The following is a 27798-nucleotide window of genomic DNA, read 5'->3' as shown; positions in this document are numbered from 1 at the left end:
TAATTAGTAATAAGGGTATTACGCCTTTTTATCCACAAACAATTTGCATAAAGATACACAATTTTGTGAGAACCTTCACTGCTTGGATCCATAAATAGTACAAAGTCAGGTTTGAGATTTGTAGCCATTTATTACAACTGAAAAAGGGTTTGACATTACATGAATGTTCATTTTTTAGTCTCCTCCTCTTTTGACAGAGTCTTAATGATCTCCTCTTTCTTGGCCTGCAGGCGCTCTTCACGGCGCTTACGGGCCTCCCTTGTCCTAGTGCGACGAGCCTCCGCCTGGTCACTATTAGGGCGAAAAAATACAGCCCATCGTCACATTACTGACTTATATTTAATTTATTAGTATTCAAATACTATTCACTTCATTCTAGAGCAGTGAAAACAACAACAACGTTCAATTGCTGCCAGAGCAGTTTTACTTACGACAGCAGCTTCTTGCGAGCCTTATCAGCCTTCAGTTTGTGGATGTGCTCCATGAGGATGCGCTTGTTCTTGAACACATTTCCCTTAGCTCTGAGGTACAAGCTGTGGTACCTGAACAAGAAAAAGATGAAGACAACAGAAAGGCTGATGTCAGCTGATATTTTAAGTATTTAAAGTAGGGATACACTGATACAACTTATTTCGGAACAAGGCCGATACCAATACTTTCATTTTTGGTACTCGCCGATACCTGTATTTTCACTGCATTCCTAATTTTAACATATATAAGGTAGAGAAAGCAAAAGAATATGAATATTTGTTGATTCAATGTTTATAAGGAAAAGGGATATGTAGAATTGCACAAGTGCCACTGCTAAAGAGTGCAATGTCAATACAGCCTGTTACCTTGATTCAAATTTCTCATAAGCTTAATTGAGAGAAGAGAGAAAAATTATAAATTACATTTTTAATAAAGACTACATATAAAATAGCTACCACAATTAATGTCAGTAACTGCAGTTTGACTAAAAGTAATGACTAAAACTTCACAAAAAAATGCAATGACTTTGTCAACTAAAACTAGACAAACTATGAAAGACAAAATGACTAAAATGTGACCCATAAGCATTTTCGTCTGAAGATGAAGACTAAATCCAAAATGGCTAAATAACTAAATCCAAAATTAACACAGTTTCAAATGATACCAAACACGTATAATACTGTATGATAATTGTTCATATTAAACCATATAGATTTTTTGTTTAACATACTACGATACATTTATTTCATAGACATCCTTTTCTGATATATCCATTCTGCTCTCTGCTTGATCTGTTGTCGGTATTTCTTTGTCACAAGCACTGTACACACTGCGTGATATTGGTTGTTGATATGGAGCAGTGTAATGAGTAGGGGAGAGGCGGGACAGTTGAAACACTTTTCAGATAAACGTCATTTTCTACGATAAGGTTACAGATATATTTTTTGTGTGTGTGTGATCAACAACTCACATATGTGTTCTCTTAGTATCATGTGTTATTCAGTACAAATATAGAATGATTTAAGTAAAAATGGACTTTGATCGGTAGTTGTGCTTTGTTTCAATCGTCCCGCCTGAGCGGGACGGTTGCAACACAGGGGTGGGACGGATGAAACATAACAGTTTAAACGGAAACTATTTATCTAATGCTTGTTTTTATGAACAACACCTGACAAGTAACTCGTGTACATATTGTTACAAACATATTTTGTCATTTATTTTAATTTAAAGGCTAATTTTAACCATTTTGTTCTATCACCCATTAAACATAGGCGATAAGCCTATGCGCATTTTGTGTAATCTTTCTAATAGGCTATTTTGACGAAGACAGACAAATCCGTTTACAATTAATTATCTTATACTTCTTCCTTGAGTCATATCGAGTGTTTACTAGTTGAATAACCTTCACAGCGGTTTTCCTATGACCAGATTTAACTGGCAGGAGGCGCTGTTTCATCCGTCCCGACAGCGCATCCCGACAGTTAAACCTGTTTTTCCCTTAAACTAAAAAACTTTGATATTGCACACTTAAGGGTGTGTTACAGTACTAATACACCTGCCATATTATCATTACAATGGCACATGAAACAATAAATACAACTTGTCAGTCAAAAAAAAGTACCGCACGAACGAATTCACTTACTGCACTCAAAAACAGCTTTCCGGCTTTAAATCCAAAACGGCATGACGTAAAGAAGAAATGTTTTCGCGGGTCTGGTAGGCATTGCGTGTTATACGTGCTGAAGAAATATGACGTACATGACGTGAGTGGTTTTCAAGAAAATCGCAATGTTTCATCCGTCCCGCGTTTCAATCGTCCCGGCTCTCCCCTACACAAACAGTATCGGACCCGATACTGATATAGGTGCATCCCTAATTATGAGTCCGAAATTTTCACACGTTAAATATATACAACCTCACATTGTATCAATCACTGCCTACGAAACTTTTTTTTGAGGTTTGATTCTCTGTGTTTTGACAATTCAGAGCCACCGAATGACGAATATGAAAAAACACATATGAAAATTTCAGACTCAAGTGTGCAAGAACCTTAAAGCATAAAGACAGCAAATATATGACTTACATGTGCCTGTCAATCTTCTTGGACTCCCTGTAACGACGCAAGAGACGACGTAGAATTCTCATGCGACGCATCCAGCAAAGCTTCTCTGGCATTCGGGCATTAGCTGTACCCTTCCTCTTACCTGAGATTTAAGATTGAAACAAGCCAATCAACCACTGAAAATCAAAAAGACATCTTGATTTTGATTTTAAAACAAAGAAACAAAAATACATAGAAACATTAACATATAACTTACCGATACCCATGTGCCGGCCCTTACGACGTGCCAGCGTGTTCTTGCGGCATCGGGCACGAGAGTGAACAGTTACAGGCTTCTTTATGATCAGACCATCCTTTACCAACTTACGAATTTGCTGGCCTAACAAACAAGAATCAATATGGTTAAATAATGCACACCGATTCTTTAGCTAATGTACTGAGCAATGTTTGGAATGCTTAACACCTCGCCTTTAATGTACTCCGGAGTAATAACAGAATTTGTGTTAAATAAATAAAAAATATTTATCTAATTTCTTAATTTCTTATGTCTCACATTAGATTAGGATTAATGACAGATGGCAGCTATTATTAGGTTGCTGTCACTTTAAGACCAAATGAACAGATCCAATATACTCATACACATTCTATTTTCTCCCAACTGTTTATGTTTACTTAAGACATGAAACTGGGTTTACGTAAAGACTTGTTTTATCTAAATCTTTTCACACTTTCATATACAATACATTATACTCTCACCGCCAGACACTTCATTAGGTACACAACCTGTTCGATTGCTGGTTAACGCAAATATCTAATCGGCCAATCACATGACACAGCATCTCAATGCATTTGACCACGTTCACATGCTCATGACAATCTTCTGAAGTTCAAACTGAGCATCAGAATGGGGAAGAAAGGGGATTTAATGGACTTTGTGTCATTGTTGGTGAAAGACAGGCTGTTCTGAGCATTTCAGAAACTTCTGAACGACTGGGATTTTCTCACAAAACCATCTGTAGGTTTATAGAGAATGGTCTGAAAAATAGAAAATATCAAGTGAAAAGGCAGTTCTGTGGGCGAAAAATGCCTTGTTGATGCCAAAGGTCCGAAGGGAATGGCCAGTTGATAGAAAGGCAACAGTAACTCAAATAACCACACATTACAGGTACACTGAAGAGCATACATGAACACACAAGTCGAATCTTGAAGTCAAGTCACCTTCATTTAGATAGCGCTTTTAACAGTATGGATTGTTTCAAAGCAGCTTTTTACAGTGATAATAGAAATTAGCGTAACAGTGAAGTTGGGAAGATCATTAGTCATTAACTTAGGGGCCGCTAACACGACACCGTTCTAACAGAAAACCCTTAACGCGCTCCGGCCGCCCATCCGCACAAAAAGTACCTGGTGTCTCGAGAACGCACTCCCTGAAATAGGTTTGAAGGTGCAAACAATTATCCGTTTTCTCTGCGCAAACCTCAAAAACGCAAACCCGCGAAAACGCAGATGGCACGCACGTATGCACATACGCACATTTGAAGCATATGGGCTACAACAGCAAAAGACCCCATCGAGCACCAGTCAGATTCAAGGATCAAAACGGTTATAGATATAGCCCAAAGAGCATATTGTAGAATCTATCGATTCTAGATCAAGTTGCACCAATTAAATTGAGCGCTGTCTCCCACAAAAAAAAAACTGTCCATGGATTGATGAGGCAATCTTTAGTTTTAGGAGAAATTGTAGAAAAGTGGAGCATCTTTGGAAATCTTCTAAACTTGAGGTTCACAGGCTCCATCTTAAAGATCTAATGGTCACCTTGAATGAGATGTTGAAAAAGGCGAGAATGTGCTTTTTTTCCTCAACTTATTTCCTCGAATAAACACAATCCCAAAATCTTATTTGACACCATTAATACAATAGTTTCTCCAACTAGCTCTCAAACAACGGTGTTATCTAGATCTGACTGTAATGAATTCCTCCAGTTTTTTGTTAATAAGATCAGAGATGCTAGGGCTAACATTGTACCACCATTGGCTCAGACCTTTGCCTGTGACTTGTCTCCTCCCCATTGTTGGTCCACTTTTACACCTGTGACGTTACATGACATTACCACTCTGTTCCATTCTATGAAATCGTCATTTTGTCCTATGGATGTTGTCCCTACTGTGCTATTTGTTTTTGACTACATTGGCCCTTGTATTGTTGAGATGCTTAATTCTTCACTCTTAAATGGTGTTGTTCCGGCTTTTTTTAAACATGCCGTTGTTAAGCCTCTATTAAAAAAAACTAATCTGGATCCGCTACAACCAAAAAATTATAGACCAATTTCGAAGCTTCCTTTCATGTCAAAAATTCTAGAAAAAGTTGTAACTGAAAAACTCACCCTTTTCCTGGAAAAACAGGAGTTATTTGACCAATTCCAGTCTGGTTTTCGCAAAAAACATTCCACAGAAACGGCGTTACTTAAAGTTTCACGTGATATTATGATGTCAGCTGACTCTAAAAAATATACAGTGTTGGTCTTATTGGACCTCTAATCAGCTTTTGACACAATTGATCATAATATTATGATTAATAGACTTCGTGATCTGGTTGGTATGTCGGGATCAGTTTTAAAATGGTTTACATCCTACCTGTCTAGTAGAAGCTTTAGTGTTAATATGAATCAGATCATGTCTGAAACTGCAGAGTTGTCATGTGGGGTACCTCAGGGATCTGTCCTGGGTCCTATCTTGTTCCCCTTTGTATATATTTCCTCTCGGTCAGGTTATTAGTCAGTTCAGCGACATATCTTACCACATGTATGCGGATGATATTCAACTGTATTGCTCCTTTAAGGAAACCGAGTTGTTTAAATTGTCTTCTTTAATTAACTGTCTAACTAGTATTAAAAAGTGGTTATGTGAGAACTTGCTTCTCAATTCAGACAAAACAGAAACACTAATCATCGACCCTAAAAGTAAAATCCCAAAGATAATACAATATATTGGTGACTTAGGCCCGTCTGTCCAACCGAGCCTCAGGAGCTTAGGTGTTGTTTTTGAGTCAGCTATGTCCTTGGAGCTTCATTCGAAACAGTTAGTTAGAAACTGCTTTTTCCAACTGAGGAACATTTCCAAATTAAGATCATCTGTGACTAAAAGTGAGTTAGAGATGATTATTCATGCGTTCATCTCCTCCCGTTTGGACTATTGTAACAGTCTTTTTACGTGTTTGAGTAAGAAGGAGCTTCAACGTCTCCAGGCTGTCCAGAACTCTGCTGCAAGGCTCTTAACCCACGTTAAGAAAAGAGACCACATCACACCTGTTTTAGCATCACTTCACTGGCTACCAGTCCAGTATAGAATTCATTTTAAAATCCTGGTTCTTACCTTTAGAGCCTTGCATGGCCAAGTCCCTACCTACATCACTGACCTGATACAGCTTCACACTCCCATCCGGAGTCTTAGGTCTTTAGATTAGATGTTATTAGTTGCTCCCCGTACTCATTTTAAAACTAGAGGGGACCAGTCATTCCAGGCAGTTGCTCCCAGGCTGTGGAATGCTTTGCCTCTTGTTTTACATTGCGCAAACTCAGCTGATTCTTTTAAAAAACAACTGAAGACTGTGCTCTTCAAGCAGGCTTTTGGTTAGTCGAGGGGTTGTTATGGTTGTTTGTTGTGTTTGTTGTTTGTATTTTGGGGAATGTATTTAAATTGTTTTTGTATTACATTTTTACTGTGAAGCACTTTGTGATGTTTATCTGTGAAAAGTGCTATATAAATAAATTTTACTTATTTGTAAGGCAGGGATAGGCAACTTAGATCCTGGAGGGCCACTGTCCTGCAGAGTTTAGCTTCAGCCCTGATAACAACTCACCTGCCTCTATCTATCTAGTAATCCTGAAAACATTGATTGCCTTGTTCAGGTGTGTTTAAATAGGGTTGGAGCTAAACTCTGCAGGACAGTGGCCCTCCAGGACCGGAGTTGCCTATCCCTGTTGTAAGGTAATGTTCTGTTATGTGGACCCTTATTTTTACATTTGGTTCTGTTTCCTTTACTGGCCGTCAGTGTTGGTCAAGTTACTTGGAAATAGTAATTAGTTACTGATTACTGATTACTTCTCCAAGAAAGTAATCCAGTTACTTTACTGATTACTTATTTTCAAAAGTAATTAGTTACTTTACTAGTTACTTTACTAGTTACTTTACTTCAAAAACATGATGCACGACCTGAATACAAAGCAGACCTTTCAGCCTAATTATATTCTTTCTGCATATTCCATCATCTAAAATTGAATCAAATTAAACATTCTCTTTTTTAAAACTTGTTTTATTAGTTTCAATATTTTAACTTTATGCACATTGCATCAACCAAAAATTTAATTAAATGCAACAGTCTCAGACTTGAAGAAAAATGTTGAACATTTAACCAATTTCTGCAGAGTCCACCATATTTTAACGAAATACACAAAGTCCTACTTCTGTCAACTTATATTTCTGCATATTCCAGCATATAAAATGCAAATATTTTTTTGTAAAATCCTCTATTCGATTAGATTCAAATAAAATACAGCAATAAACTAATTAAAATTAAAGTCTCTCATGACTGTATTCCAAATTATTAACAGTTACGTCTTTTAACATTAAAGAGCAGATTCGTTTTGTTTTTGTAAATCGTCAGACATGTTTTTACCATTTCATGGAGTTTTCCTTTGTAGAAAGCCTTTCTTTAAAGTGAATTTCGTTTTGTATAAATTGTATCTTAATTTTAATAAATATTGCATCAACCAATTGCATGTATTTAATAAATAAAAAGCAAATATAGCAGACAATATAATAACCGTGCATTGAGGCGGTAGCGCGCCGCGTTCACTTGCATTGCATTGTTAAAAGCCTTTCTTTAAAGTTAATTTCGTTTTGTATAAATTCAATTATTTTTGTATCTTATTTTAATAAATGTTTCATCAACCATTTGCATGTATTTAACAAATACAAGGCAAATATAGCAGACAATAACCGTGACATGGAGGAGCCGGGGCGCCGCGTTCACTTTCACTTTCATTGTTAACTAGAGCGCACACCTCATAAATGAATGAAACTCAGCGTAGGCCTATGTCTCATGATACATTAGCATTAAATATCTTTGCTGCATCCTTTCTAGAACAGACAAGGGCTTTCTCGCGGCTCGCATCAGCATTTACGGATGATGAGTTTTGTGATGCGGTTGCGGATTAAATAAATAATACCCCATTCGCGCAGCTCTATCGATAACAACATTGAACACTAGGCTACACAAATAGTATTGTTTTATTTTATTTAGGCGATTAATTTTCCATAGTGACATAGGAGGTGCCGGATCCAATAAAAAGGTTCCGTATCCAACGTCGGGCGTGTTCCGGCTCAAATTAAGCCACGACTCACGAGACAGTCTATCTAACGAAACAAAATCACAGTAACGCAGTAACGCTGCCTCCTTACGGGAAAGTAACAGTAATCTGATTACTGTTTTTGCAATTGTAATCCCTTACTTTACTCGTTACTTGAAAAAAGTAATGGGATTACAGTAACGCGTTACTTCTAACGCGTTACTGCCCAACACTGCTGGCCGTTTTAGTTTTGTTTTCATTGGTTAATGATTATGTCCTTGTTTGTTTCTGTAGTTACATAGTTTCACATATGTCTAGTTTACTTTCCTTTGTTCTACCCGTTTATATAGCGTTGTGTTTCAGTGGTTCTTGGTCAGTTCTCGTTTATGCATTATGTGGTTTGTGTTATTCTCCAGCATGTTCATTCAGATTTTTTGGATTATTAATAAAGCCCGTTTTGTTTTTGAATCTCCTTGGTCTTCTTGTCTGCTCACCACATTGTAACATTTATATGGCTAATCATTTGATGGTTTGTGTTAAAATTATTTTATTTCTGTATTTTTTAAATGAACATTTTAAATGACAGTACATTTATTGAAAAAAAAAAATATATATTTATTCAAAATAAGCCAAAAATTATTTTTAACAAGTATTAAACATTTTATCTTAAGTATTTGTATCAATACTTTGTGCCTTTTGCCCCATGCTGGTGTGCCTTTGACCCTGTGTGTGGGGTAAAAGGCCCACCTTGCCACCTCATATATTTATAAGATTTTTAAACAAACAAAATATATATAGGGATGGCAAATAGCTATGAAGCACCTGCCCTTAAAGGACAATTCCGGCGAAAAATGAACCTAGGGGTAATTAACACATGGTTACAGAGTCGATCGTTCTCTGGGATGCGTTTTCATGATAATCGAATGAGTTTTATCTCTAAAAACAGATTCGCTTATAACGCTAGTATATGGTGCATCGAATATAAGTAAAAAGAAATCGCTAGTTAATACCACTAACGAGGCTCAAAATAGCCTCACACTAACACGGTAGCATAATGAGGGTCCCTACATGCAAACCGAAGCATTGAGAACGTCGCGTATACAGGCAAGGAGCCATCTTTGGAAAACAGACTACACCAGTCGAGCCACGAACGCCTTGCTACGTGAGCTGAACTGTGACTTAAACCTATCGACCAGCTCACTTAGCACAGCTTACATATGTTGTGTCTTATCATTCTGAAGCTCACTTATTTTTTCATAGTTTAAGTGAATAGGCTACGCAATGGCTACAATATATTCAAAACTCGGCTGCCAGGCTCCTCACCCACACCAGACGATCAGCACACATCACCCCCATTCTCCACCAACTCCACTGGCTACCAGTTTCATCCCGGATCAAATACAAAGTCCTACTACTCACCTTCAAAGCCCTCCACAACCTTGCTCCCCCCTACATCCGCGACCTCCTGACCCCTTACCGCTCACTCAGATCCTCTGACCAAAATCTCTTGAGTATCCCCCGCTTCAGACTTTCCACCCTGGGTGGCAGGTCCTTCAGTGCCTTGGGCCCCAAACTCTGGAACCGCCTCCCACAACCTCTTCGTGACTGTCCTTCTCTTCCCGTCTTTAAAGCACATCTTAAGACCTTTTTGTTTACTGAACATTTCTCCACACCAAACTCATAGCTTCATCCAGATAACCTGTCTTTGTAGTATTGTTTTGGTTGTTTGTTGTTGTGTTTCCTTGCCTTCCAACTACGTAAAGCGACCTTGGGTTTGAGAAAGGCGCTATATAAAATAAACTTATTATTATTATTAATGGGAATTTGCTTGATTTGGCTAGCTTCGGCAGTGCTGAATTACACATGGCTCTAGTGTAATTATACCAGTTTAACATGGGACAGCTTACATAAAACTTTTCAGTTTTATTTCGAATTCAAAACACTCCCGCACCTTGTTTGTCTTTTGAGCAGTCATTTCTGTGCTCTCCGTGACACAAAGAAAACGCATGGGATCTGAGGAAAGATTAGGCCTTACCTCTTTAATGTATTATTGTTTTTAAGCATTTTATTTTAATGTGCTACTTAAAATGCTTTTAAATATAAATGTAACAAAGTTCAAGGGCAAGGCGCAGGGAAGAATGTGGAACCAGAGAACGGAAGTTTAAAAAACAAAACGAAAATAAACAGCAGGTGATTAATAGCCGACTGACACCCAATCATAGACAAAATGCTAATTAAATGTCCCAGGACTGGTCTTCTCTCGTCTCCCACTGTCATCACTCCTCCTCTTATCATTCTGAGCTCCAGGGACTCGACTGGCACAGTGACATTCATTAACACTCGAGCCACCGGCCTAACTCCCAAATGTAATATTTTTTTCTCAAACAATACCTACCTTTTGAGTTATGATGAGCCTTTACCTTTAAATATGTCACTAAGAAAAAACAACTGAACCGATTAATAGCCTACTATTATTATAACATTTGCTGCATGCTTAAAAAAAGCCCTTGCACCCTCAACCAACCCTGATATCTTAGCAGTGTCTGAGTCCTGGCTCAGGAAATCCACTAAAAATTCAGAAGTTTCAATCCCGGACTATAATATTTCGAGTCATTCTCGATTGCAGAGAGGCTCTACAATGCTCTGTCATTTTATCTAGGTCCCTGCTGAAACAGTTTGAGCTCTTAATTTTGCAAATCCACCTTTCTAGAAACAAGTCCCTGACTGTAGCCACCTGTTATAGACCCCCCTCTGCGCCCAGTTGTGCCATAGACAACCTATGTGAACTGATTGCTCCCCATTTATCTTCTGAGTTTTTACTGTTGGGAGACTTAAACTGGGACATGCTTAATGCTTCATCCAATTTGCTTACCAAACTTGATGCTCTCAATCTCACGCAAATCGTTAACGAACCCACTAGATACAACCTAAAATCTGCAAATAAGGGCACCCTCATATATATTGCCCTAACTAATATGCCCACTAAATACATCTCAGGTGTCTTTAGCCAAGACATCAGCGAGCACTGCATAATTGCATGTGTCCGTAACGGGTCTGCAATCAAAAGGCCTCCTCTTATCATTAACAAACGCTCTCTAAAACATTTATGCGAACAGGCCTTTCTATCTGATCTAGCCCAGGTACCCTGGAAGAATATCGACCTTATCCCTTCATTTGAGGATGCCTGGTCATTCTTTAAAAATGCCTTTCTAGCTGTTCTAAATAAGCATGCCCCTTACAAAAAGCTCAGAACTAAAAGTAGATACAGCCCTTGGCATTAGTGTCGAACAAACCCAGAGACTGGCAACTCTTCAAGGAAGCCAGAAATCGATACACAGGCGGTCAGGAATGCTAAGGCTAGCTTTTTCAAACAGAACTTAAAGTTATGGTTATGACTTAAAGTCATAAATGACATCATAACTGCTATTGATCAAAGACACTATTGCGCAGCAGTCTTTATTGACCTGGCCAAGGCCTTTAACTGTCAATCACAACATTCTAATTGATAGATTAAAGAACCTGGGTTTCTCAAATGATTGCCTTACTTGGTTCACAAATTATTTCTCTGACAGGTTTCAACGTGTTAAGTCAGAGGGCCTACTCTCCAGTCCTCTGGCAGTCTCCATGGGGGTGCCTCAGGGTTCAATTCTCTCGCCGACTCTACAGGTGCTGGTCATATAATTAGAATATCATCAAACAGTTGATTTATTTCAAGAATTCAACTTAACAGGTGAAACTAATATATTATATAGACTCATTGCATGCAAAGTGAGATATTTCAAGCCTTTATTTGTTATAATTTTGATGATTATGGCTTACAGCTTATGAAACCCACGAAAACAAAATCCCAGAAAATTAGAATATTACATTAGAAATCACACAGTAATACCATGGTCATTGAACCAGGTTTTGATTATTTTGGCAGTGTGGGCAGGAACAAATCCTGCTGGAAAATGAAGGAAGCATGAACTGCTCTGAAAATGTCCTGGTAGACAGCTGTGTTGACTCTGGATTTAATAAAGCACAGTGGACCAAAGTCCTTTTCTGATGAGAGCAAATGTTGCATCTCATTTGGAAATCAAGGTCCTAGAGTCTGGAGGAAGAGAGGAGAGGCAAAGAATCCACGTTGCTTGAAGTCCAGTGTAAAGTTTTCACAGTCAGTGATGGTTTGGGATACCATGTCATCTGCTGGTGTTGGTCGTCCACTGTGTTTTCTGAGGTCCTGGTTTAAGGACCATGGTATCCCTGTTCTTAATTGGCCAGCAAACTCACCTGACCCTATAGAAAATCTATTGAATGTCGTGAAGAGGAAGATGTGATACGCCAGACCCAACAATGCAGAAGAGCTGAAGGCCACTATCAGAGCAACCTGGGTTCTCATAACACCTGAGCAGTGCCACAGACTGATCGACTCCATGCCACGCCGCATTGCTGCAGTAATTCAGGCAAAAGGAGCCCCAACTAAGTACTGAGTGCTGTACATGCTCATACTTTTCATGTTCATACTTTTCAGTTGGCCAGCATTTCTAAAAATACTTTTTTTTTTTATTGGTCTTAAGTAATATTCTAAATTTCTGAGATACTGAATTTGGGATTTTCATTAGTTGACAGTTATAATCATAAAAATTAAAATAAATAAATATTTGAAATAGGGGTGGAACGGTACACTGAAGTCACGGTTCGGTTCATACCTCGGTTCAGACATCACGGTTCGGTATGAGTTCGGTACAATGGAAGGAAAAGCAAAACAAAAATGTAGAAGGCAATTATTTTTATTGTGCATGTCTCAGTTTGTACCACCTATACAGTCTCTCCCCTGAGCTAGCTGCGACAGCCTGCCCTGAAGTGTGTAAAGTAAGATGTAAACAAAATAAGACAATCAGCTATAAAACTGAAAATACAGCATCTCTTATGTGCGGACACACGAGCGCAAAGGTGCGCGCGGCAAAAATGTCGTCATTGCGGTGTGGGCAGTCATGCGCGTTGGGTGCGCAAGGCCCCATTTCGCGTGGCGGTGTGCAGTGCACGCCTTTTTTTTTTAACAGCGCGCGCGGCTCCGCATCCGAAGATGCATGACTTCCAAGCCGAATCTGGCCGAGCAAGTACATCTCACCGCACCGGCACCCAGTTCTTGTGTCTAAATTAGTTGATAACATTACAATAGCAGACATAAGCCCTTTAAATAAAAATAAATAGCCAAAATAAAAAGTTTGTGTTTACATAATTTAAGTGTGTGTGTGTGTGTGTACTGTGTATAATTATTTTGTATATATAAATACACAGACATGCATGAATATATTTAAGAAAAATGTGTTATTATATATATATATATATATATATAAAATATGTATAATATAATGCATGTATAAATATACAGTGTATATGCAAATATTTCTTAAATATATACATGCATATGTGTGTATTTATATATACAGTACACACAAATATATTATGTGAACACAAACTTTTATTTTGGATGCGATTAATCTTTGACCAGCTCTACTTTTATCTCAGTACTTCTGTGATCATTTGAATATTTGTAAACACAAAATTATTGATACTGTGTGGTTGAAAAGACTGTGAAAGTAAAGCGGTTTCATATTGACAACTGCTCTCTCTGGGTCAATGACAACGCAAACAGATTTGAATGTTCCGGTGTGAAGTTTCTGTCATTAAGGAATAAGATCGTGTGGATGTTTGGATCAAGATCTTTTAAAGATTAATCGTGCAGCTCTACGGTCTTATTCTCTCTCTCTCTGTGTGTTGATATCTGATGCAAAAAAACTTATTTGAGTAGCACATGGGCTTTTCAGTGCATTCATTACAATTTTAATATGAGGTGAGACGTCGCTATTAAAGGATAAGCTTCGCCCATATATCACACCAGAACCGTTTTCGGAACTGGAACTTAGGAATTTCGCACGATTCCGGTATTTTTCAAAAACACAAAAGGATCTGGATAAGAACCGATTCTTGGTTCCTAACCCTACATAGTAACGCCTACAACTTCATCGCCTCTTTCACCCGCTCACAAGCAGAACAAAGAACAGGATCACTGGACTAAAAATAACAAACTAAAAAAAATTATAATAACTTCAGCCCACCACGTACAAACCTGGAGTGACATTCGTAAAGATGGAAAAGAGAAATTAAGGACAATTGTTTACACCGTTTCACTTTGGAAAATGTCACAAATTACCTTATAAACATTTGTATGTAATTTAATTTAATTAATTGTGACATTTATAACATCCTGATAAATGTTTACTTATGCCTTTTATTCGTGTTGAACATTATATTGCATTTTTAGCATGAATGTTCTGATTTAAACATCTTTTGTGTTCCCCAGAAAAATAAGTCATGATGCTTTAAACATGAGGGCATGTGACAATTAATTTTATTGGCTTGTTATAAGCAATGGTAAAGGTTTCTTGATGCATTTGTGACATAAGAAATAAATAAAATAAAAATCTTACGGGAATTGGCATTTGCAATCTCATTGGTTTCATTGGGGTCCAGCCAGACCTTCTTCTTGCCACAGCGCAAGACACTGGATGCCAAGCGCTTCTGCAGTCTGAGCATGCTGAAAGATGAAATAATAAAATTCAAACTCATGTCATGATCTTTTATTTTGAGAGGTAGCCTAATAAACACAGAAAGTGCATGACAATACTAAATATCTCAAATAAAGAGGAATGACAGCATCAATTATTAAAAATCAACTAATTTTAAGCAGATGTATAGAATTGTTTAACAACAAATTAAAGGGCCACATAACAGTATTTATCGTTTAAATTTCTCTAAAAACAAATTGACCAAATTTGAAAGTTGCGACTGTTTCACATCAAAAGTAACTTGCTTTGTCCTGTCTGTCAGCACGTTGTCCTCTTTGCTCCGCTATGTATTTTTCACTGCGTGAGAACATGATGTGGCGTGAGAGCGGCATGGCTTGTCAGAGATGGCAACAGTAACTCAATTGGGCAGGTCATTGCAAACGGTCAATAAAACGTTAACTATCGCAATATATTTCCTCGATAAATTGATATCAAGAGTTGGAATGTGCTATTTACTTTACTTCCTGAACAAGCGCGCACACTATATATATATATATATATATACACATGTCCTGTTTAATTTAATATTTCTCTAAACAAAAAATAATTACTATCATACATTTTTTACCATGATTTACAAAAGACCCACTAAAACGTCATTCAGTGTAAGTATTTGTGTATCACAAAATCTTATAAGGCGTAGGCTATTTAAACCAAGAATCATTTGGTGACATTAAAAGACCATTTAAGGATTAGAGTGCGGCCCGATATACTAATCAATTCTAATTTTTAAATCTTATACTTCCTAATATCCTTCAAACCACTAGTTTTTACCAATTTGTCAGAAGTTTTTATAAGTGAAAATCATTTAAAATATATTCAAATTTAGTATGATCACATATTCTTTTATACATTTTAATTAATACAGGTCAGAAAAAGTATATTCTTTCATTTTTACATAAAAATGTCCGTTACGCTGAATGATATTAAAAAAAAGGGAGATAATATTGCAGTTGTTTCCATAATTGCAATGTTTTTAGTATTAGTCTGTATTATTAAACTAGTTTTAATAATATTCATGAGTAAATGACGGCAGAAGCAGATGTTGAAAAATAATAAGCATTTTATTCTACAGTTCTGATGCTCCCTGTCATGCTTGCTTAGCTCGTCACTTTGTTTCTGACTTGCTCTGCCCAAAAATGTACTTCTTGCAGCTATATTTATGAATACTTTTTATTTGTCAACATAAATGACGTTATCAGGATGAGTATTTTGGGTGGAGATTCCCCTCAATGGTCTCTTTTGAACTTGTGATGTACTGTAGTGAGGGGGAACTCTTCAGAAATATTATTAAGCCATTATTCTGACAAATCGCAATCCTGAATACCTTTCGCTTTTCCTTGCCAAAGGCCCATTCACACACCAAGCAGTGGCGGGCCGTGCATTTCACACCTATGCCTTCAGTGGTGTCCTACCTGAATTAATAACTTTTAATAGTGTAGCAGCACACGGACTCTCTATAATTGTTGTGAAATTGCTGTTTTTATTTTGCACCGGCAGTTATAGGGTTAAATGCAGTGAGTTTGAAAAAGGCTGGGCAGAGAGAAGCGAGCGAGCCAGTAAGGCTGGTGTGTTAGTGTACCGTTATCTTGCATTCCGATTATAAGATTAAAAAACGGAGCCTCGCTTGTCTTAACATTCAAGGGTTACAATAGTCCCTTGTCAGATGTTACAATAGTATAGTATATAATAGTTTGAAAAAAAAAAAAAAAACATTTGATAATACATTTACAAGAAAAATTAAGAAAGAAAAAAATCATATTCACCACGGAAAAAACGGGGGCAAAAAAAGCATTAATTACCAAAACTTTGTTTTGATTTTTTTTTTTACACGAAATCCATCCTACTTTCTTTTTTCTCAAAAATACTTAAATTACTCTGTTGTACAGGGGTTATCTGTGTGTTTCAGTTCCAACAATGAGTCTTTTCTATCAAGGCTAATGCTGAAAGTCGAGCCTGTCCCGTCGTATTTCTGGCATACGTATTAATTTGCTTTAGAGCTCAGTAAACGGAAACACTCACCACAAAACATGACGATGTGTACAGCATACCCATGCTCTCACTATAATAACTATAATGATAATGATTTTCATACCATTATAATGATAATGATGACAGTTTAAAAATATATATATATATAATTTAAAAAAATCATTCTAAATATAAAAAAGAAGAGCAGAGTCCAGTGTCAAGTCTCACTCTGTGGAGTACCGCCTCTTTATGGGTGATTTCACTCTGGCCGAGAATCGCCCCCAGTGTTCCCATAGACTTCCATACAAAGATTATTTTTTTTCGACCTGCAGGCAAGGCAATGCATTCACTATGGGTTCCGGGAGGACTCGCACTAACATGCTTTCGCCATCATACGTAACCTTATGCAGCGATTGGTGCAGCGATTGGTGGAAAAAAATATTCCTCTATTAATAATCTTTAAGCTGAAGTGATATCCAATAACTTCCTCAGTGCATAACTTACATTTCACGGACATAATATGTAAATGTTAGAAAGTCAAGCAAATATTTCCATTTTGCTGTCAGGAGTGGACAAGCCTTTTGCAGGCTAAACTTCTGTGAACGAGCGCTGCCGCTTGCATGCGCACCGAACAGACGGAGCACAATAGAATAGGAGCGCAATAATTCTGACTAAAATATACATTAACACTAAATTATAAATATATTTTGCTAAAATATTTGTTGTTGTTGGTAAACATAAATGTGCTATAGAATTTTAAACCTACACGTGTATTTTTATGATATCAGTTTAGTGTTTGTTTGTTTATTTATTTTCATTTTAAGTTTAGTGAATTTAACAAATTTTTTAAAGTTGGCATGAACCGGAATTTACAAACAACTTTTAGCAGACTAACGGCTTGAGGGGGTTTGCCACGCCCTCGCGCCATAGCACAAGACCGGAAGTGAAGTCGTTTCGAGAGGGAAGGGAAGGGTAACATATAGGGCTGTCACTTTTTGTTCGAAAATCGATTGCACAATCGATCGGACCAACCAACACAAGTTTCGAAAATGAAAATAGGGAATCCATTTTAACAGCTTTCAGGACGCAGAAGGCCGCTGGGTTCAGCGTTGCGCTTCAGATACAACGCGATTTTCGCGATTGAACTTTGACCGCGGCGTGCGTACCGCTTGGTCGACCCAGCAACAAAACGTCTCGCGCTATATGTAGCCTATTGAATGGCTCAGCCATTGAACCGCACAGTCCAATGGCATAGATCTGACCAATTGTTGGTGTGTTTTGGAGGTAAAAACAAAAGAGCTGCTTTCACAAAACAGAATGTCTCGCAAGCCATTGAAATGAATGGGTCTCATAGCGCCGCGAATGCCGTGCCCTGTCTGAAAGGCGCTTTCTCTCAGAGCGCGTCCAGCTCGTCACGATACGCCCGCAGCGAACGCGCATCACACAGCAACTGCAGGTTCTGATAAACACACATAACAGCAAATTATAGCCTACTTCTGCATAATGTGTCGCCAGTATTTAGAAAATTGCAAGCATATGCTACAGATAGCTTACAGACTCGGGCTACAGGCTACATAGGTGAAATTTGTTTGACATTTCTAATCGTGAAAACAGCCATGTTAAAGCCTGCAGTAACGTTTTACATTGATGTTATGGCAGTCCACTCTGCTTTTCGAGAATGTTACACTCCTGTTTGTAATTGTACACGAAATTTCATGCCAATAAATCATCAGAAATATTGTTTCTGCTCAAGCGCCCTCTTTACGTTCGTCCTAATGCCTGTTAGTTGTCCGTGGATTTTATATTTGGCGTTGAAAATGGAAACGTCTTTAGACATGGAAAATCGATTTTACAATCGATTCAATGAACACTTATGTCTCGAAAATCGAAAATGATTTTTTCACAAAAGTGACAGCCCTAGTAACATATTTGATTAAAGGGATACTCCACCGTTTTTTTTTTCATATTAAACTATGTTATTCCCTTAACTAAGACGAGTTGATGCATACCTCTCTCGTCTCAGTGCGTGCACTTAATCGCTTTGGCGCGCCGCGAAACTTTGATAGCACTTAGCCCAGTTCATTCATTAGGACCAAACAGAGATGAAGTTAGAAGCGACCAAACACCTCCACGTTTTCCCTATTTAAATACAGTTTAACGCAGGGATGTAGTGGAGGCTAAACGCACGTAAACGCCGTTTGCGCACCTCCCAAAATTCTCGTTAAATCCACCTCCAAAGTGCGTTTATCCACCTCGAAATAGTTCCTAACCCATTTTAAATTAAGCTTATGTCGTTTTAGTGTCATATTGTTCATTAAAGGTAGGGTAGGTCAGAATTGTCTAAAAAAAACTTTTATTCAAATTTGTTTAAACTGTCTTTATATACCAATGCATAATTAAAATGTAAGTACTCTGATAAAAAGAGTATAAAAATCGAGTGACTCTAGACCGTTTAATCTTCATTAAACACAGCTCATTAATTCCATTCACTCCCACCTAAAAACGGGTGCGCGACTGCGCGCACGTGGGCAGAGCCAGTAATAACGGCGGTAGTCATGGCGACGTCGAGTGACAGTCGCGCAAGCCAATCCTGTGATTCGTCCCGAATGGAAATAATGAGCTGTGTTTAATGAAGATTAAACGGTCTAGAGTCACTCGATTTTTATACTCTTTTTATCAGAGTACTTACATTTTAATTATGCATTGATATATATAGAAAGTTTAATCAAATTTGGTAAAAAGTTTTTATATAAATCCTACCTACCCTACCTTTAATAGTTTCATAGGTTGTTAAACCTAAGACGAAGTTTTTCATTTTGCGCTACATTACTGTCAGTAGCCACGTTTCCATTCAAATTATAATTATAGATTTTTCATTAGGCTATTTTTTTGGTGCCCCCTCAGCTCTTGGTGCCCTGCCCCTACGCATGGTGGGAGCGGCGGCGCTGAATACAACAACCGGTTTCATTTTGTTCTCTCCGTTTTGTCATTTAGTAAACTTTATAGATTTCAACTAGGGATAGGACGGTATGAAAATTTCATATCATGATTATAGTGACCAAAATTATCGTGATTATCAATATCACGGTTTTGTTAAAACGAGATGAAAGTGTTCAAACAGAACTGATGCTCACACTGAAAACATTTCAACAAGTTTGATATTTGAAAATCAACAAACAAACAACAAATAAAACAAGCACTTTTTTAAGCAAGATTCTATTCTGTTGCATTTCCTTCATTATAATGACCGTCGTCAATAGCAACGCATTATAACACAGCGCACATCCATGAATCACATTCACAACGGACGCGCTCTCTCGTTTCATTCAAATACAACTTGCTGTCTTGCGTCTCCGTTTTTGATTGTATTAAAAATTAAATCAGAGTTGATTTATTGTTTACAGAGTTTGATAATATTGTTGTGATCTTGTCTGGACGATTGTTTTGTATGCTGTACAACATTTTGTGCCCAATTATTTCCCAGACGTAGTTTTGGTATTGAGGTCAAAGCTTGCCTTGCGTTCGCTATACAACAGTGGGCGATGGTCACACAAGACGACTCAGCAGATTTGAAGTGTTTCTGTTGCAGCGACTTTTGTTCTGCAGACAGGGTGACCATCCTCAATTAAGTTTCCCTCAGGACTTTTGTAAAAGCCAAAATATGACCATACCACTGATCTATATAATGACTGGATAGCTCATGACGTTCTAAACTGCCACCAGGCAGTGAAGCCACCGGAAGTGTTCGAGCGGCCATCTTACGATTCCCTACCAGCAGAGGCCACCGACGGCCATTATACAGAGATCGGTAGCTCCGACGGCACTTTTAAGATGACCCACTGTGCAGCATACAAGTGTAAAACGACATTCACAAAAGGATGTAGAAAATTGCCGACAGGTTGTAATACAAGCCCTATAAGTACTTATTTATATGCACAATTGTCGCTATTCCCGTATTGTTTTCTTCGAGGCAAGAGCTTCTTCAAAAAAACTAAAACGTTAAAACAGTTAACAGTAGCCTATAAGAAACCTCAGAGCAGCAATAATCACAATTAAGTGTCCAATAGCAACACCATTTGACAGCTTCAAAAGAGCTTCGTGCAGTCCGTTTACCGTTACATTACCCATACAATTTGTATTAGGCTATGCCTTTCCTGAACATGTACTTGATAACTAATCAAACACTTTATTTGAACCAACTACTGATCTATTTGGTTCCTTGCCGCTGTTGCCTTACCTTCTGGCTTGCTTAGTTGGGGACATTTAATATTCAACAATATTAGCCTATAGATCTGCCTTAAAGGTGGACGATGATGAAATAGTTTTTTGTATTATTTTCATGTTATCACTGTGAAGCTGCTTTGATACAATCTGTATTGTAAAAAGCGCTATATAAATAAAGATGACTTGACTATAAAACACAATCGGTCTTCCTTATATTGATATGCGCGAGGGAGAGAGCATTGGGCTCGTGTTGTTTGAAGACGGTGAGAGCGCGCGCGCTCGTTCATAAGCGCACTGTCCACTTATCTAAATAATTCATTGTTATGACGACTTAATTATTCCTTTTGCAAATAAATTGCCGTTTTAGTTAACGTTTTGGGGTTTTAATTAGCTAGGCCTATACCACTGATCTTAAGCTACACGGAAGTCCCATAAGTGAATAACGAACCCTGTACACTTAAAAAATAAATATTATATTTTAAACGCGTATTTTAACGAGGAGGTAAGCTTCTTATTTTCCTTTCAAACGGCAAATCACAAAATAAAACACTTTCATTACTGCCACCTGCTGTTAGACACTCTCCAAGCTCCTCTCCCCAGCTTTTAAAAGCAATTTTTATTAAGCAGGAAAAATTTCCGACTATAAACAAATACCCATTTAAATGCTTAGGATGTCTGCGTTGTAAGAATGTACAGGGAGACTTTAGATTTAAAAACGGTGTCTCGATAGGCAATGTTTTCTCAGTCAAATCATAAAAAATCCTATTGATTCAATAAGAAAGCCTGAGCTCACTAGGGAATCCCAATATGGCGGCGCGGTGGCTTCACTGTTTATGATGTCATGAGCTATCCAGTCATTCTATATAGATCAGTGGACCACTCCTCAGATTTGGTCCCCTTAAAAGGCTGAAATATCTCCCGAGCACGGTCACCGCCATTCCATCTCGAATAAAAAAACAACAACATTGCGTGCTGCACCCGCGTCAGACTTTGCTGGCTGGACAGGATTTACAGTTATTAAAATTGCGATAATCAAACACGGAATGCTAATTAAATTTTAAACGATAATACTAACCGTCAGTACATTTTATCATCCCATCCCTAATTTCAACCATATTATTCCTTCTTCAGTCTCTTTAACAAGAACTTAGATTAATGTATGAATTGAATAGTGATTGTGTGACCTGTGATGATGAGGGAACAACCAGTGTTACCCTTGGTAGTACCATCAAATGATAGTCTATAGCAACGTAATCATGAATCACAAACACCGGTAGGCAGTGGCCCACCTTACCGGGTGACCATGTCATGGTCAAGCGGCAACCTCCCCGTCTCTCTCTTGAAACCAACACGGAAGTGAATTAAACGGCAATTCATCGACTGGCCGCTTGAGGCTGGCTGCAGAAGGGAGTCAAATCTGTATCTCCCGCATGTTAAAATGCCCAACTTTACAGCAGAACAAAACATGTTTACAGCCTGGTTCTCTCTGTGGCTTTGGTCTATAAAGCTAACTTTGCCCTTCATAACAACTGTGAGGGGGGTGCATTTTTTTATAACTCGCCCGTGTAGTTGATTAATATTTAAAGTTCTGCAAAATTAAGGGTGTGTCCACTTTTGAGTGACAGGTGGATTCCCGCTGATGTAAATGCTAGCCGGTTAGCAGTCACTTCACTTCAGCAAATTCCAGCTGCTGAGTTTGCCATCTCTGCCGTGTTTGTGCTTTTATTCGGGATTATTTCATATAATTTAATACACCCGTGAGTCCGTGACCCATTACCTCGCCCACGGCTTTGGATTCCGCCGTTTTTCGTCGAGTGTCGTTCGAGAGAACAGCCAGCGCTGTATTCCAGTCGTTCTCCTCGGTGAACATGCACTAATGGATGTGATGTCTGACAATTTCGTTGCTTTTTGGAGTTTTCAGATTTAAAAACGTCTATAGATATAAGGCTACACTCGTTCTGCGGTGCCGTTGCTCTGGGACAGATTATAACATGCTTATGTACCGTCAGATGAAATCCTGCAGGTGTCTGTGTTTCTCCGTTCATGCAATAAATGCACATCCTTGAATGAGCGCGTATTTCTAGCGCATTTAACGTTACTTGAACTTCACAGGTAATATATCTATGTTTTGACCCATTTGAGATTGAGATGCGGCCAAAATCAGAATTTAAAATGGACTGAATAATAAAGCTCTCTACGAACTTGACAAGCGATGCCGCGCTGACGGACCATAGACTGTAATAAAGAGTGACTGACATGCACATAATCACGGTCACACACACTCTCAGAGTAGCCTAATATTGTAAAGTTACTGCATAATACATTTTCAACAAGCAGAATAACTTAGCTGCACAGAATCGCGATACACAGTCTCACTTGTAGCTATGTCTTTTAACTATTACAATATTTCGAAGGGCAAAAACAGGACCTTTTAATTGCCATTCAGATTTTAATCATCAACTGTCAATGTCACTTTAGCGCGAGCCCCTGTGCAGTGTGAGTAGCATATAGCATTAGCTCCCAAGCCTGCTAACTCCATAACGTCGCGCTAGGTGGGCGTGGTTTCAGATAGCCAGGCTCCTCAGCTCCGCCTCTTTGCCCATATTCTGTTATCCGGGAGTGACGAGCGGTGACGCGAGGCCAAGATGGCGACGGCCAGCTCCGCCCACTTTAGGCTTCAAAAATGCTCTTCAGAAACCTACGGGTGACGTCACGGACACTACGTCCATATTTTTTTACAGTCTATGGTCATGGTCCACCATAATTTATAGTTTACCCACCTCTTTTTTTTTTACCACTACACCTCTGGTTACACGAGTAGTTACACGAGCAAGTACGGTGACAAAATAAAACGTGGCGCTTTTCTAAGCGGGTTAAAAATGATAACTATAATGTAGTGTTGTCAAAAGTACCGACTTCGGTACCAAGTCGGTAGTGAAATTTAAAAAATGTGACGCTTTGAGCGCTGTTGAGCGGAATCGTTAACACCTCGGAATGGCCGGCCATTGTCACGTGCTCATCAAATATGTCTGTGATTGGCTACAATGATCAGCGCTTCAAAAACATGTTGTAAATATACATCAATAACGCTCTTCAGCGAGCGATTACACAGATACACACGGGAGCGTTTGAAAGCAGGCGTCTATCAGCGGATCGATCCACTGCCGCTGATAGACGCCTGCTTTTGCTTTCAAAACACTTTCAAACACTTCCGTGTGCTCTCAAACGCTCCCGTGCGTTGATCATTGTAGCCAATCACAGACATATCCGATGAGCTCCTGAACACAATGGCCAATCAGAGGTGTTTATGATTACGCTCAACAGCGCTCAAAGCGTCACATTTTTTTAATTTCAGTAACGACTTGGTACCGAAGTCGGTACTTTTGACAACGCTACTATATTGTATGGCGGAATAGCACTGGAGCCCTTCGACTCGCAGTAATATCATCTGATGATATTACTCTTTATAATATATAATATATACTCTTTATAATAGATTGTAATGTTGCAATGTTAGAATATAATATGATTTGACCCCCTTTTTTGGATAGACTGCAAGATTCACTATGATTGTTTCCATAGCCTAGGACAATATTGATCAGGATATAAAATATTGTTGTTGTTTTTTTATTAAATACAGGGGGGGTTTAAATTCAAATAGAAAAAAACTGTGACTATATCCATACATCACCATTTAGGGCAAAAAATCTGATTTTTTTTTTTTTGGAATTGTCTATTGCCCAACCCTGTATTTCATGCTTTAAATGCTGAATTTTCCATTTTTAGCTAAGCATTAATGATACATTATTATCACTGTTAAATGGTTATTTAACCATTAGCCTAACGTTACATTCAGTTCTGCATAATTCAGTTTGTTTGCGCACCCCAAAAATGTTTAGCACTGGCAGCCACTGATCCATATATAAAGCACTATTAAAACAAGGTTATGTTAAATTTATTATAAAATATAGCTATATTTCTATGCTATAATGTATGTCTATAATAAAAGACATGTAATATATCTTACCTTTTAAAGCAATGTGGAAGCAAAATGACTAAACAAAAAATAAACTTACACAGCCATGTTAACTTTGCAAGCACAGACTGTATTTAATATAATATGGTTGCCGGAGTGCTGAATGATTACTGGCATAACGTTAACATGTTCAATTATATTAGTGCAAAGAGATTATTAGGCAAAGATTCTGGGAACATTAGGACAAAGTTGCTGAAATTTAAGGCCACTTAATGCAAACCTAAAAAGAACATTCCATTTCCGTATTTCCAAAACTTTTCTTGCCAACCAAAATCAAGCCTTAAAAATACGTTTTTGTGGTAAGTTAACGTTATAGCTATACGAACATTCTGGTAACCTAAACGTAAACAGTTGGGTTTTAAGTAAATTAACTGACATGCGAACATCAGTTAATTACCCGCGTATGTATATTATAACAGTACCAGTAATAACATTTTACTTCTACATGTAAAATTATTACTATACTCAAATAGCTTACCACAGTATTAACTAACGTTAGGTAACGTAACTTTCCCTTTTTTGCACCATATAACTTTAGCTCATAACAGCGGGACCAAATCCTACCATTTTAGGCAAAGTCACAATATTTCTTTAGAAATGTATTTATTAACTTTAAAAGGGCAGCTGTGTTAATAAATTATATTAGTCTGATTTTGGTCCGAGCACGAGACAACGTGGAACACTAAGCGAACAGCGGCCTAAAGCTTTTAAAGCTCATTACAAAGCCAGAACCCACGAACTTAGGATGAAGTCCATAAGACAATGCCTTCACTTGACCATTTTGTCAAAACATCAGCGAATAACATCATATTTTCGGGGGCTTTGGTTATGCCTGCATCAGTAAGCCTAGAAATCTTACCTCATTGTGGTGGATGGCTGAGAGAAAAGAACGAACGCAGAGAGCGCTATAGTATACCATTATAAAGGAAGGGTATTTCACCCAAATCATCAGCGTTCATACTTCATTAAAGATACATTATTGTGCAAAGGAATAATAAATTATGTTTCACAATACTTCCATTCACATTTAATCTGAATATTATAGCGCAAGCCTAAACTGTTATTAATTAAGGTAGACGTGTGTAGGAATAACAGATCCCTTTGAAATTAAAATGGTACGTCCCAAAAAAGTACAGCGGACGTCGTGACGTAACTCGTTTTGCATCACATAGGAGCATAGACAGATAGACAGTATATAAAATGGACACAGCGACCCCATAGTTTTCAACCATAGACAGTATATAAAGGTTAGGAGATCAGAGAGGTGCTGTGAAAACCAGGGAAAGTTTATTCAATAGCAGGAAACTATAGGTAAATTGTAGGGATGGGGAAATTAAGCCTCATGAATCACTGACTGTTCCGGGAAAAGATTCAAAGCTTAGAGAGTATCGAGAACAGCGCCATCTGGTGCTTATTTTAAATAAAGCAGCCAGAAGCCTGTGTTAGAAGCTCTGGCAGATAAAGCAACCACAACACACTCTAGTTTCAATGTTATGTGTACAAAAGCCTTACATGTTTGATTTGTTCATTAAATACATTTATTTTCTCTCCTCACAAACCCATCAACCAGACTGAGCCAACAATGACTCGTTAAATAAGATCTTGGGTTCGAGCCTTTTGACACCCAAAGTGAAACGTGCAAGTGATTGTACAGAAAGTGAGGCTTCATTTGTTGTCGATCACGTGACTCTAGTAAACCAATACACACCCCGATACGGGGCTTCACTAGAAATTGTGTTGCATGTGCACATCGAAGCTTCACAGTGGGTGTTTCCCTCCTCAGTCCTCGGCCGTTTCTCAATATGCGTTCATGTCTGTACTTGTGTTCTTGTGAAACGTCATCAGTCGCTGCCCAAGTACTGTTCCAATTCAAAGTTCACATCTAGCCAAGTCCAGTTCAAATCCCAGGATGTGTTCTTGATCCGCCCTTTTACCCCAAGGGGGTAATCCATCCGCCGGAAACTGAAGCTTCCCCGGGCGCCGCCATTGATTAGCGGACCCCCACCTGCTGTTAGCATTCCATTGACTCCCATTCATTTTGGTGTCACTTTGACAGCGAATAACTTTACATCTGAGGCGTTTAAAGACTCCATTTGTCCATTATTTATTTCTAAAGAAACACGAAAATGTATAAAAGGCTCCATTGCCTTGTATCTTACGTTATGGCCCCGTAGAAGCAGTTTTTGTAAAAAATAGGCTAACGATTGCGTCATAACCACGCGACTGTCGCACAAGTCGAGAAATTACCGTACAGACAGGCAGAGAAGCTCGCAAGCAATCGGGGGGACGTGGAGGCATAAAGTCCGATAAAGTCAAGGGAGAAGCCCATAGAGAGTCATAAAGTTGATTTTGCTGCTAGCTCATGGACAGCTAATGCTTACGCTCTCCGTCTCTGCGAGATTCGGAAGGGAATGATTCAGATTTCTCTCGGCACAGCTACTAGAAGACCTACAGCTGTCAGACAGGTTGCTCACGTCACATCTACGTCGTCAAGCTCAGTTTGAGCCTGCGCAGTTCGCCCAGCCATCAGGAAGTGAGTGCTTCTAATTTACTTAATTTTTCTCAGTTGAAACCTATGGGGTCGCTGTGTCCAGTTTATATAGACCCTTTGCAAACACAACCACGTGACGATGCCATGCTGGACGGCAAAATATCTGGACGCACAGGCTAAACAGTAGTAGACGAGCGGGAAGTTTGATTAGTTTTAAATAGTTTAAAAAAAGATACCACTAAACTTCATGGCTTCTTCTATTGAAGAAGTTGTAGTGCCGTTATCGGTCGAGGTAGGGCATCTGGTAGGTGTTCACAAAGAGCGGTATTTGGAGAAGTTGGAAATAGCAGGATTGGATACCAACCCTTACCTTCTTCCGCCCTCAGTTTTCACGGACCTCATTAAATCGCTGAGTCTGCCCGACTTTAGCCCACACGATTTGTACCACTATGTGGTAAACGGGGTATCCCTATACACTGGTGCTGATCTCAAAGCTTTTAAAAGTCTGGGTGCTTACCAGTTCTTTGTAGCTGGCTGGGTTACAGGTACGCAATGCTACGCTAACGGCGGGGGGAGGTA

The 27798-nt window shown here is 38.5% G+C and overlaps 2 protein-coding genes across 2 annotated transcripts in view; both read right to left on the bottom strand.

Moving 5' to 3' along the window:
- The window catches only part of LOC306989040 (uncharacterized protein), a gene marked incomplete at its 3' end in the record, with an annotated part of 978518 nt that overhangs the window by 312092 nt on the left and 638628 nt on the right, over positions 1-27798 (bottom strand). The window lies entirely within an intron of this gene.
- LOC306989103 (large ribosomal subunit protein eL19) lies at positions 111-25831 on the bottom strand. Its single transcript, XM_079594456.1, has 6 exons — positions 25588-25831; positions 14360-14466; positions 2790-2912; positions 2555-2675; positions 432-542; positions 111-291 (listed from the first exon to the last, which is right to left on the bottom strand). The coding sequence occupies exons 1-6, from the start codon at positions 25590-25592 to the stop codon at positions 168-170; spliced, it is 591 nt and encodes a 196-aa protein (XP_079450582.1). The 5' UTR covers positions 25593-25831; the 3' UTR covers positions 111-167.

The sequence above is a fragment of the Phoxinus phoxinus genome, assembly GCF_949152265.1.
Source record: "Phoxinus phoxinus genome assembly, chromosome: 21".
NCBI lineage: Eukaryota > Metazoa > Chordata > Actinopteri > Cypriniformes > Leuciscidae > Phoxinus > Phoxinus phoxinus.
The sequence above is the reverse complement of the archived record's forward strand: the minus strand, read 5'-3'. Positions and strand labels throughout refer to the sequence as shown.